Source organism: Ceratosolen solmsi, unplaced genomic scaffold (genome assembly GCF_000503995.2).
Source record: "Ceratosolen solmsi marchali unplaced genomic scaffold, CerSol_1.0 scaffold7, whole genome shotgun sequence".
In the NCBI taxonomy this organism is placed as follows: Eukaryota; Metazoa; Arthropoda; class Insecta; order Hymenoptera; family Agaonidae; genus Ceratosolen; species Ceratosolen solmsi.
In genome coordinates this window covers 10,523,426-10,536,308 of record NW_011948413.1, presented here as the reverse complement: position 1 = coordinate 10,536,308, position 12,883 = coordinate 10,523,426, and the positions used below count along the sequence as shown (strand labels likewise).

The window sequence follows — 12,883 nt, the reverse complement described above, 5'->3', positions numbered from 1 at the left end:
GGTAGCCAGGCGTACTTAATCGGCCGCGCACGAGGCACCGAGACGCTTTGGCGATCTTCTCGCTTCGTATGATTAGAGATCCTCGAGCGGTCCCGTGCGCTCCGAATAATCGCAACAGCTGATAAAATAGGCTGGCCCGTGGCGTTCGTGGGTGGTTGCCTTTTTCAGGAGCCCTTTTCAGAGTGCTGTGTTCACGTCGAGCCTTTGGGCATTCAGGCGTCTTTAAGCAAGTTTTGTGGAGGTGGAAGAAAGGCGAAGTAATTTAAAAAGTTATTAAATCTCACGTTGCCGAATATAGGTGATTACAAATTCGTGCGAATCTGCCGAGTTCGTTGGCGCTTGCACGACTCAGGCATAACGCATTCAAATTATAATATCAAAAGTATATTATTAGCCTACTTGTGAACAAAGTCTTTGGAAATTCATCGATTATTCTCGCTCACACTGTAATTATGAATTAATTAATAGAAAATTTAATCGACAGATCAATTAAAAAAAAAAAAAAAAAAAATTCTTAATAATTTTTAATAATTCATATTTTATTTATTTTGTTTTTGTTTTTATTTTTTTTTCATATTTAATATAGAAAGGATGTATGTATAATCTTATTTTAATAAGTATGAATTTTGAGTGGAATATTCGGATAACATTTGAACCAATCTGGTGTCAATAATTTGCACGCATATCCTCAATTTCTTAAATGACTTAAAAACTTAAAGATATTCAAATATACATTACACACACACGCGCGCACACACACACACATATATATATATATATATATAAATACTTGTCTGTGTGTATGTGTTTGTGAATGCGCGTTTACGAAAAATAAATATTATGATTGGAAAGGACTGTTATTTTTAAATTTTTATCCCATCAAATAATCAAGTACGTGTGACTAATAAGTAGAATGTTACAATTACAATGATATAATATACTTTTGTCATAATATAATATAGAATAGTAAGGCATATGAATGAAAAAAAAATTTTTTTCATGCACAATCTGCCGTTTCTTAGTAGTTGCAACTGCAAATTCTCTTTAACTAATTATCGCCCTACAGTCCATTCACCGAGAAATGGACATTATTTTAAAGGACTATTGTTATTTTAGAATTAAAAGAGTTAACATGATATAACCTTTTTTTTTCAAGTTAATCAGAATAATAATTCGCGTATCAATGTTTCCATCAATGTTTATTCGAAAGATCGGATAATCTGATAAAAGCTTACGTACTCGGAAGTTACGTATCTGAAGGGACGTCGATAAGAAAATCCGTTAAAAATAACTACGGAGCTTATTTTTTGAACGCGGTCTCGAAATACCGAGAAAACTGTTTCAAAGCACCTTCCCCGTTTAAAATACGAGGTAAATATTTCGTGAGTGCGGGCACGCGTACGGGAGAACGAATTTCTTGTGTCAGGCGAGAAAGCGTTAAATCCCAGTGCGCAAAAAGCTGTGATGCCCCCTTCGAAAAATCCGTGGACTCAGCTTAGTCATAATTGCACCCAAGTCACGATATCCTCTTGAGTGCCAAAAGCAAGGACATTAACGGCGAGTAAAATAGGCGCGTGCACTTGTGACCCCCTTGCCGTCAATAGTCCTAACTTCGAGGGGGGTGGCAGATCGTGGAGGGGCTGTGTGGGTAGAGCCAAGGGGACAATGGCACATTCTTCCCAACAATCTTCATTTGCACATAGCAATGGGCCGCGATCGTTGCCCCGATATCGCCTTAGAGCCTCTGCCTTAGTCCTCCTGTATACTCACCTATGATGGTGTGAACCCGCACGGATAGCTGGGTCCTGAGAACGATGGAGTTCTTTCGGCTGCAACAGAGAGAGAGAGAGAGAGAGAAAATTAATGATACATTAGTTGCGTGAGTGCGTAGGTACATGCGTGCGCGACTGCCTTCATTGGTATTTGCTTTCTTAACGTATAAGCTTATTATTGCATGGCATTGGAAAAGTGGAGCACCGTTAGCCATCTGGCGGAGGCTCGCATTATGGGCTCGTTTCTCGGTTGGGTTAATAAAAATTTTTGTTCGGTCCCGTCTCTCGAGATGATCATTATTAAATGCGCATTTGATAAGCGCGCGCGTCTCCGCTCCCAGTAGGTTAACGAGCTGACGTCTTACATCGAGTTTCCAAACTGTACGCAATTGTTTGTAAACAAATAACAACCTAGTTTTGATTGCTTGGAGGTAGACATTGCGAGATAGTATTGTTATTATTAAGGCTCTTTCATAATACAAATATCGAGGAAATTTGTATAATTAGTCGCGAATAATGAAGTAGGTTTCCCGGCAAATTGTCCGCTGCAATTATTTTATAATAAAAACTTAATTAATTTTACTGCCTTGTTATATTTTTTTATTGTGCTTGCCTCAGGAGGCATTGAATTGCTAAAATAAAGAGAAAAATCTATAATGTACTGCGAAGCATCCCCGAAATGGTGTTATCATAAAAGTTTTTACGCTACTTTCCACTACTGATTATGGCAAGTAAGAGCGAGAACAATAATTTAATTACGACTGTACTTCGACTTACGCGTATTTTTTCATTTAATTAATTATTTCTTGACATTGAATTGTATATTTCTTACATATATATATATATATATATATATATATATATATATATATATATATAATATTAGTATTAAATAATTCGTTTACAATGATATAAGATGTAACAATAAGAATATTAACAAAATTTTTAATTCTATAGATCAATGTAATATTGTTGGTATTACTTATTTTATATATAAGATTATTGCGAAATTTTTATACATTTGAGTTTGCTAAAATGTGGTTATTTGATTTTTCTCCCTCCCCTCCCGATTAAAGTAATCTAAAATTAAATTTTTCAATTATTCATTAATTATCAATCACACGGCTAAGTTATCAATAACAGAACTAGAAAATAAATACAATAATAAGACCAAAAAAGAAATATTAATCCTTTATTTAAATAGAGTAAAAGGTCAGTTATCAGTATAAATATAAAAATACATTTAGAGAATAATGAATTTAATTTATTCTTTGAATAACATGATACTACAAGTTTATCTTTTTCACTTTGTAGGAATATTTTACATGTTGCCCCAATCACACGAAATTACTTTTATAAAATTTATTTATTTTACTCATTTATCAAAAGAAATAAAAATGACCACCTTGCAAAAATATTCAAATATGCTTCGCGTACGTAATAGTTAATATAGTAAAATAACATAGTTTTAACATAACGGCAATAATACATAACTCATAATATCTATGAAATTATATAGTAAATAAAATTACTTAATTGCTTAATTGTAATTAAACACCGACAGCTACTTTTATAAATGTTGGTAGTTTAGAAGCGTGTAAATGCAAAATTGCCTACACACGACTAATTAATTGAAAAAAAAACTGCGAATAAGATATGAACAAAGTAAATTATTCATAAAATGAGTGAAATTTAAATTTATACAAAATTGCTTTATAATTTATCCTGATAATTAGAACGAGAATACTAGATTGATAACATAGTACTATTACAAATGATAATTTTATGATTGATAAATAGTTACTGTAGAACTCTTAAATTACCCAATAATTTTTGAATTTTATTTTTGTTTTAAAATTGACATTAGCATATCTTCGTAAAGTACGTGGATTTGGAAAGTATGTTTGAAAATAATTATAATAGTTGTATTTATCGATGAAAGTATGATAAATGCATTGTTAAAATTTATTTTGCAGAAAAACCGCTATTCCATTTTTAGTTAATAACGAGGAAAAATTTAATTTTAATTACTCATGAGATACTTCTAAGTAACTTAGCTATTATTTTAATCATTTTCAATTCACTCACGTTCATTACGTAGTTCAAATAGTAATCACACTTTTATATACTATAATGAAGTGCTAATTTTAATAAGGAGTATAAGACTGGATTAATAATTATTTTTTCAATGAAAAAAATCATTATTGACCAATGAAATTCAGCATTCAGTAAAGTAAATATTTAATTTATTTTTATATGCGTATATGTCTAGATATAATTGTTTATAATGCGGATACCTGTCAATGTATGAATTACGTTAAAAGTAAACAAATTTTTAAAAATTTTTAAATATCTTTTAACAAATAAATTAAATAAAAATTATACGAAATAGTGAATGTAAGAATAATAAATTTTTAATATATAGATAATATTTTTATCGCAAAATTATATTCGCATCATTATTTAATAATTTTATAGCGCTATAATGAGGAATCTCTTTATTAATTTAATCCTTAATACAAAAATTAATAGAAAATAAAATAAAAAAAATATAATACTTTATATTTTATACGTTTTTATAAACAATATTTACATATTGAAATAAATTACTTAATAAATCAATAAAATGATTGTTAAAAATGTAATTATTCTATTTGACTTAATGTAAAGTTTAGTCGTTAAATTAATGCATAAAATGGCTTTTTTAGTCTATCAAACGATTACCATTTTTATTAATATTTTTATACAAATATTAATTAATTAGTATTTTTATACAAATAAATTAATGAATCATCGATATAATTAATGTTAATTTAATATAAAAATGATTAACCCTATGACATTGTGTGCGGATGATATTTGCAGCGCAGTACTTTAAACTCGGCTTTATAGAAAATACTTGCGTTCCTTTCTAACACAATCGGAAAATAACTGCGTAACCCAATAGAAAAAAGCTCCACGCACATCCTTCCGTTCCTATTCGTCACGCAACAAGTTTATCATAACCAGATAAGTGCACGTGGCGAAGTTACAGACGAGTTGTCAACAATCCAAACAAATGGGAACAATAGCTCCACATCCCGCCCCCTCCACCACAGAATGGCGAAGCTCACACAACCCATGGCTCTTCTCTCACTGCCATTGGGATGGGGTAGGCGTGATCTATCGATATGCGCGAATCTCATTAACCCCCTCCACGTGCGCCTGAATGCTTAATTAAGCAATTAGTCAATTACTCAAGGCCGCGATTAATTAGCCATTGTAATTAATTATGGAGCAACGCGGTGGCGACGGTCACTGGGGCAACGGGATGCACACGAGCGATTATACGTCGGGGCCCCAAGGCCCATAAATATGTAAGAGCGCGCGGGGCCTCCGAGCTATGGGCGAGAACACAGCGTGAGAAAGCCGAGAGAGCTTAAGTGTTCGGAAAAAGGCGCGATTGCAGAGGTGCTTTCTGAATATTGCATTTTAGACGCCGAAGAGATAGATAGATATATAGATATATAGATATATAGATATATAGATAGATAGATAGATAGATAGATAGAGAGAGAGAGAGAGAGAGAGAGAGAGAGAGAGAGAGTTTGTATTATAATGCTTATTATGCGAGCCGTGCATCGTGCGCCCGATTATTATTCGTTTCTACGTGTACGCCTGGCTTTTGCCGTACTTTGTAAATGTTGCCTTTCGCGAAATCAGTGGTGCGTCGATGTTTTAGAAATGTGATTTTGAGAATTCTTGTGCCATTTGCATGCGAGTGGTTGCAAATCGCGAGAACGAGATCCGCGCCATTTTCAAAAATATTAGAGCTACTAAATTATGTATTAGTCGAGTGAAGTTTTATAAATCTTGTGACCTGCGGCTTCTCTGCTTGGCTTCGAAACGATATGCAACAAATCTGCTTGTATTCTTATAAGATTATATTTTGCTTCTTCTTGTTTCTTCTGCTATTGTAGCGTAGGAGCAGCCAAGCATTTACGATAAGAAGCGACGTGAATTGAAAAATATACGGAATTCAGTCGCAGACATTCACCGTATCAGTCACTGAGCGATTAATATTAATATTTGATTTGATATTTGATTACAGCCACGATATCAAGACATTACGACTATCAAGATAAGCTCGAGTGCATATCGCGTCGTATGCCATTGAATGTGCGATCAATTTTCACATCTCACGGGTTGTTCAAGGGATCTTAAAATCGTCGCCTAAGCGGTAAAAATTCTAACATACGGAGGCTGATGCACTGGATCAATTGGCAATATCTTTTCGCAGGAGAGTATAATCAGCCATGGATAAATCATAAAACGAACCATTTGGTCGGTACAGCGATATAACATACTTTAAGCACATAAAGAATTGAATTAACACTGTCTATTTGTAAAGATTAAAGAAGCGCTAAATGTGTTGGATGTCAGTTAATTTTTTTTTCCATACAACATCATATTGTGCGAAATATTTTTAAATATTCACTCATAACTTTTATTCCAGCTTACTAATTAAAAAATAATATTAGCTACTTTACAGCCCAATAATGATCCACCGAATCTGATTATCCGATTTAATCGAAGATGCGAAAAATAACATGAAAATTTGTCGACTGGGCGTTAAAAAGTACAAAATTACCTAAAAGTGTCATTATCGTTGGGCGCAGGCGACTAATGTGTAACAATTGACTAAGACATTCGCAAGCGCTGCCCTCCTAAAGAAGCTTTCGCTTCAGCAAGCGTACAATGTTATCCGATTTAAGATAAGAGAATCAGAAATTTAAACACGTGATTTACGAGATGCATCATTAGGTGCCTCGCGCGCACGAACAAACAACACCGACAAATCGGGTCGCAGTCGCACTCGAGGAGCGGATCCGAGCGCAGGGAAGCCTGCGTTATTTTTCAGAAGAAGCCGGCATTTCGGATAAGATCGGAGAACGGCAGCGATTGGCCCGTGAGCGAAAAACAATGAGCCCCAGGAGCCATGCATTTTTACCGTCAATCAAAGTCAGCCGGCGGCCATATAAATTTTCGCCAATTCTCATCATTAAAGCGAACGGCCTCCGCACTTGCGATCCATTAATAAGACGGGGAAAGGATTAAAAAAAAAAAAAAAAAAAAAAAAAAAAAAAAAAAAAAAAAAAGCCGCGCTCCCGCTCCCTACCCAACGTATAAAAGTCACAGGCTCGATAACACCGGCCCGATACCTGTGTATAGGGCGAAATAATGCCACACCCCGCCCTTCATAAAGTAACGTAATCGTTGCCGCGCTCACGTTGTTGTCGCAAAACACGTTTTTCACGTTCCACTTGGGTCGCGAGCACTTTATGCGCGAGCACACGAAGCGAAATCATTTTTTAATATTAATTTATGTCCCGGTGTCTTTCGTAAATTTCATTCAGCCCGTCCCGTCCCGCTGTGCCGCGACTTTCTTACTTGCAGGAACGGTTTAATTTTGAATTCTTAACTTGATAAATGATAATTAAAAATGCATCCATTTTAAGGAGATGCACGTGGATAAAGCAGCATTTTTATCCTCATTAAAATAATTAATTTTTAACGAACGGCTAATATCTGATGTATTATTTAAGAAGGGAAATGAAGTAAAAACAAAACAAAACAAAACAAAACAAAACAAAACAAAACAAAATAGAGCAACAACGAAAGGAGAAAAATAAATAAGGGGATAAACAAGAGGAAAGTACTTCTGGCACTTGATGACTAGTCTAGCTCAATGGATCAAAGCCGATGAATTTGACGAAGAATTCAAATCAATCTCCATTATATTCGTATATTAAGGCAATTAAGATTTCCCGCTGGGAATACGAATATTAATACAAAAAGTATATCTCATCGATGGCTAATAGGGCATTGTCGCATGAATATATTCATATACGCATATACATTAACATAATATGGCATTTATCTAGCACTACATGACAACATGTATTCACTTCGGAATTATAATGACATTGACGCGTTATCATATCACAGCCATATAGAAACACTAAAGAAATTTTCAACTTTTACAACTGGACGTTCCATACCCGGTAGAATGACGCAAATTAAAGTATGAAAAATGATTGAGCGCTAACAAGTCCGATGTACGGCAGGACTTTAACGCATGGAAACAATAAATGTTGTGACCGATCTATCAATCCATTATTTACTTTATACGCTTAAGCTCGCAGCCACGTCGTGGATTAACATTGTCAGCATCGTGCTGTGCTGCCAAGAAAAGAAAGGAAACGAACGTTCCATACCGCCTCCCCCTATCTCTCCGCCCCCCCCTCCCACGCACACACATATCGTCGCCCGTACAAATCGAAAAACAAACGGGAAAGGCTATTCCGCGGTAATCAACGAACAACTTGCGATATAACGTAATAAAGTCGTGATCTACGTGCGTTCCCAAAATCAAAAAGCTTTTGTACGAGTCTGATCGTAGGAATGAGTCAGTTCACCTACTAACCGACGAAATTTTAATAGCTAATGCGACCAAGTCGCCGTGACTTTTCTTAACCTACATTCTCCGGCTTTGTTTATTCGAGCGCTTTAGTCGTAGCAATAAATATCGTCTCGATGCAATTACAAATCGTTTCGTTATAAAAGCCGCACTCCAGTAATAAGTTTGTCCTGATAATTATAGGGTGATCAAATAACCTATCGGACAAGTCTCCTCGAGCTTAAATCTCAATCACCTGGCTGTCGTCGCGTTTATAAACGTCTTACAAACGTCGGCCCGCGCACCCGGAAATCGATCGCCGACATTCCTTAACTCGCACACACGCGAGAGCTTCTTCTCGCCGACGACAGCACTGGACGAGCAACAAACTCGGCCAGTGCGGCAACACACCTCTCGCGCCGCATTTGGAAGTCGAGCGCGCGCGCGCGCGCGCTCACCGGTTCAAGTGCACCGGGTCTAGGGCTTCGGGCGCCTGTGTGAACCTTCCCACGCGGCGGCAGTCGCTGCCTGAGAATCCGCCGCGCCGCGCGCCCAAGACAATGGGGAACCATGGAGGAGGTAAAGAATAAAAAAAAGGCCGCGGAGGAAGCGGGTGAACGGGGTACTCGACATGGTCGTCGGCGGGGTGTGGGATGGCGGGGAGGGTGGGAGGCAGGGGCATGTGACGAGGAGCAGACGAGCGGAGGGGCGTTTTCGTAGTGGGAAGTGCGGGGATTTTTCGTGAATTTTCCAATAGTACGGATAAGGTGTTTGGCGAGACATGGGGGGCGTCGATGGCGCGTGAGGGCCGAGGGCGGAAGAATGTCGACGGTCCGGGCTTTCGTAGCTTCGGGTAGCCTCCTCACTTTTCCAGACGTGTGTGTTTAACGTTCGTTTTTCTGTCGTGTATAATGGGATGGTTGCTGGGACGTTTGTTGGGATGGGCGCCAAACTCGACGATGAAATGAATTTTGTCAGCTGAATTGCGAATAAATTTTGCAATAATGCTTGGTCGATACAATCCGAGTAAGAGATTGTATAATGTTGCGATAAATACTGTTAAGATGAACAACTGGACTCGACAAGTAGTGTTTAGTAGTATGAAGAGTGGCGTAAAAATGTCGCGAGACGTTCACTTCTTATCTGCTTTACATAAAGCAGTGTTCTGCTCTCTTAGTAATGGGTTTATAAGCATTTTATGGTTCTATTCATAATCTACGTGCGCGTTGACTATTTGCATTAGCTGTTGGCAAGTATGAAAATAATATATAAATTAGGCTTCGTGATTTTCCAATTTTCATAAAAAAAAAATTGAAAAGAACTAAGAGGAAAAGAGGGAAGTGTTGTGATGATCGTTATGCTCATTTATATCAATGTTTATTTTATTGTTATACGTTTGGTGTTTCAACTTTTCATTTCGAATAAAATTACGGAACAACTTGAGAGAAAAAAAACTTACTGTTCCCGCAATTTAATAAAAAATTAATTTTATACCTATACATTAATTTTATTAATAATTAATTGTATACCTGAGTTGTACTGTGTAGCCAATCTTTCTGTGTAAGACCAAAAATTTTGGTTTTCCACTCCGTACTTCATAAAGTGTTAAATGGCAACATTATGCTAATGACAAAGACGAGATTTGTCTTTCAAATCTGGTCATTTTTCCTTCTTTATTTTAATCATCTGAACGATCTAGTGAAAGTGCATAATAATTCCGCGGTTATCGTTCTACCCTATTCTATGAAGTCAGTAAAGACCGTGAGGATTTTATAAAATGGTCGCCCCCAAACCGTTCATGCTGACAGAAGTGTTTCCACTCCCTTTAGTGCCCCATCATCCAATTTAGATTACTGTTTGAAATAACTATTTCCTCTCTGGCTGATAGTAATAAATTTATGTTGTATTTAGTCTTTACCGATCGTCTATTGTGCATTTATTTTTCTTCATTGTACAATACCGAGAAACGATGGGGATAAGTCACTTGTTTGATTTTGTAATTTTTGATTGTCTTTATTATATTGTTAATGCCCATAGCAATAAAACCTCTCGGATGTTTATTTCTCCTTACACTGACTAATAAAAACGCATGAGCAAATAAATAATATATGTGCTTGGGTGGGTGTGTGCGTGTGCGCGTATGAACATAATTATTATAAAGGAATAGAGTAAAGGACGGAATATGGACGAATCGCTTCGTTTAAATTGAAAATCCACGTGCCAATAAACTCAGCCACCAAAACCATGCAAACATGCACGTCTATACGTCTATCTGTGAATTTTATGGCTTGTAAAAACGTAGGAGACCTTAATTCGAGAGGCAGAAAAATCTTAGTTAATAATGCAGAGTGGAATGAGCCAAAGTGAGAAAAAAGTAGCAGGAAAGTGAGGAAAAAACGAGCTCAGCGCGTGTTAATAATGTTTCCGCTCGTAAATGAGACAACTGCGGTTGCTCTCGAGGATGCGCACACCACGCACATCCAACCAACCGCGCACCCACTTGCTCGCACTCACACGCGTGCGTACGTGTGCAGAAATGGTGGTTGGTGCGAGGGGAAGGGAATCATACCGACGCGATTCTTGACTCTGCTGGAATTTTACGAGTCGTGCCATACGTTGCCGAGAAAAAATCAGAGAGAACAAGAGACTGTACGTGCGTGCGTGCGTGCACCCTCGCGTCTCTTGTATAAAGAGAAGAGGGAGAGACAAGTGGCTATTGGGCTATGGACTAGTGATATGATGGAACTTTATAAAGTGTTAGGAGTAAGGATATATATATATATATAATGGCTCTAATAAGCATACGATATCAATTAATATATAATATTGTAGATGATGTGTTGGGCAATGTCATGCGAAACATTTCCGCGTGCTCATAAAAGCCGCACAACAAACGCCTTTGCACGTAAAGGTGTCGATGCCGCGAATCCCACGATTACGTCGGCGAAATCGTCGCGAACCCGTTCGTTTCCGGCGCGCGCCGAGCTAAAGAGTCAGAGAGTCAGAGAGCCAGAGAGCCAGAGAGCCAGAGAGCCAGAGAGAGAGAGAGAGCCAGATAGAGAGAGAGAGAGAGAGAGAGCACGGGTGAGTTCGTGGACGAGGAGGGGATCGAGGAAAGAAAGGCGAGCTGCGAGTGACGCAACTTCTCGTCCAGAGGCGAGAGCCACAGAGGAATCCATTACGCGCGCCCGATCGCCCGTACATAACATAAAGTCGGCACGGCGGCTTCGTGTGGGAAGGAGGAGGATATACGGCAGGCGGGATACATTCCGCCGATCGTGAAAATAAAAACCTTCCGCCGCGGGCGGCCAAGTTCAATGCCGACAGCTTCGACTGATTCAAGAGGCTCATTCAGTTGCGCGCGTAACCCATCCCCGGAGTTTTTCACGAAGCTCGTGGGGACGATGTCTAGAGGGTGGTTATAGAGGAGGGAGAACAGTGATTGATAAGCCGCGCTCATCGCCAAGTGCATTGAGACATTAAGGGATACGAGATTCGATGATTCGAGAACAAGGCAAGAACGAACAATGATTCGGTGGTTGGATGGCTTTGGGCTACGCTACCGGAGGTAGTTCGGGGTATGCGGCCCTGCTTCTTTTTGTTTTTCATGACAACAAATGTTGAGGCTTTCAGTCGCATCGTACATGTCTAGTGAGATTGTGCGAGGTGTGATTTGAACCGATGATTTGGCCAAGGATTTAGCGCAGGTAGTGAATTTGTTTTACAGTCGAATGGATAATCCTTAGCCCAGCATTACCAGCAAAAAATATCCCAGCAACTTTATAAATGACTATTATCTCATTAGCTATTATTAATAATTTACATAGATAATAATTAATGAAAAAACTATTGGAATAATTCACTCTGCCAGTTGGATGCGCTCTATCTTGCAGTTCCTTGAACCGTATGACGTGAGCGCACGCTAATGATGATGCGAGAGATAATGTTCGAGGGTGTGCAATGATTTTTTGCTTGGACTCTCATCTTTACAAGACCTGGGAGATACATGGGCAGCTTGATGATTGTAAATAGTCGGGAATGTGCTTAATACGTAAATATTTTTGCTTCTTAGTTGTAATTGATAGTAGGCGTTTTACAAACTAAGTGATGGCGCTGCAATTTCACAATGAATGAATGCAATCCGAAGGCAGGGTAATCATAATGGATTGATATTAAGGAATAAAACTTGCTTTCGCAGTGATCAAATCGAACACTTCCGTATTGTTTGTGGCTGGCGTAAATGATCGTCTCGTCTCCTGAATCGCCTCTTTATACTCCCATACGCGTTCTGCCAATTATATACCAATCGCGTGTCACGCCAGATCGCCAATTTAAGCTTATGACCTTTCGAAGAAAAAGCATCGGCTTCAGCTAACCAAGTTCTTGCTCAGCTGTCTTATGCAGCAATCGCCGTTAAGACAATATTTAAGGATAAATGCCTTGGGCACGCGCATTGTTAAGTTCGCCATACAAATAGATATATTAAAGTTATCATTTTTATAATCGATAATCAAAAATAATCGACGGCTTATAACAATTTCCCCAACGAGAGAGAGAGAGAGAGAGAGAGAGAGAGAGAGAGAGAAGATACGAGTAATAATAATCACTCAACGTAGAGAGAAAATGATGAAAAATTAATATTAAACAGAGATTGAATAAATTTCCAATATAT

General features: G+C 37.9%; 1 protein-coding gene across 1 annotated transcript in view; it reads right to left on the bottom strand.

The window, feature by feature from the left end:
• Positions 1-12,883, bottom strand: part of Fhos (Formin homology 2 domain containing) — a 326,238-nt gene that overhangs the window by 73,495 nt on the left and 239,860 nt on the right. Inside the window, exon 6 of the mRNA XM_011506169.1 lies at positions 1,771-1,829. Within this exon, the coding sequence (XP_011504471.1) occupies positions 1,771-1,829 (59 nt within the window). The remainder of the gene's footprint in view (positions 1-1,770; positions 1,830-12,883) is intronic.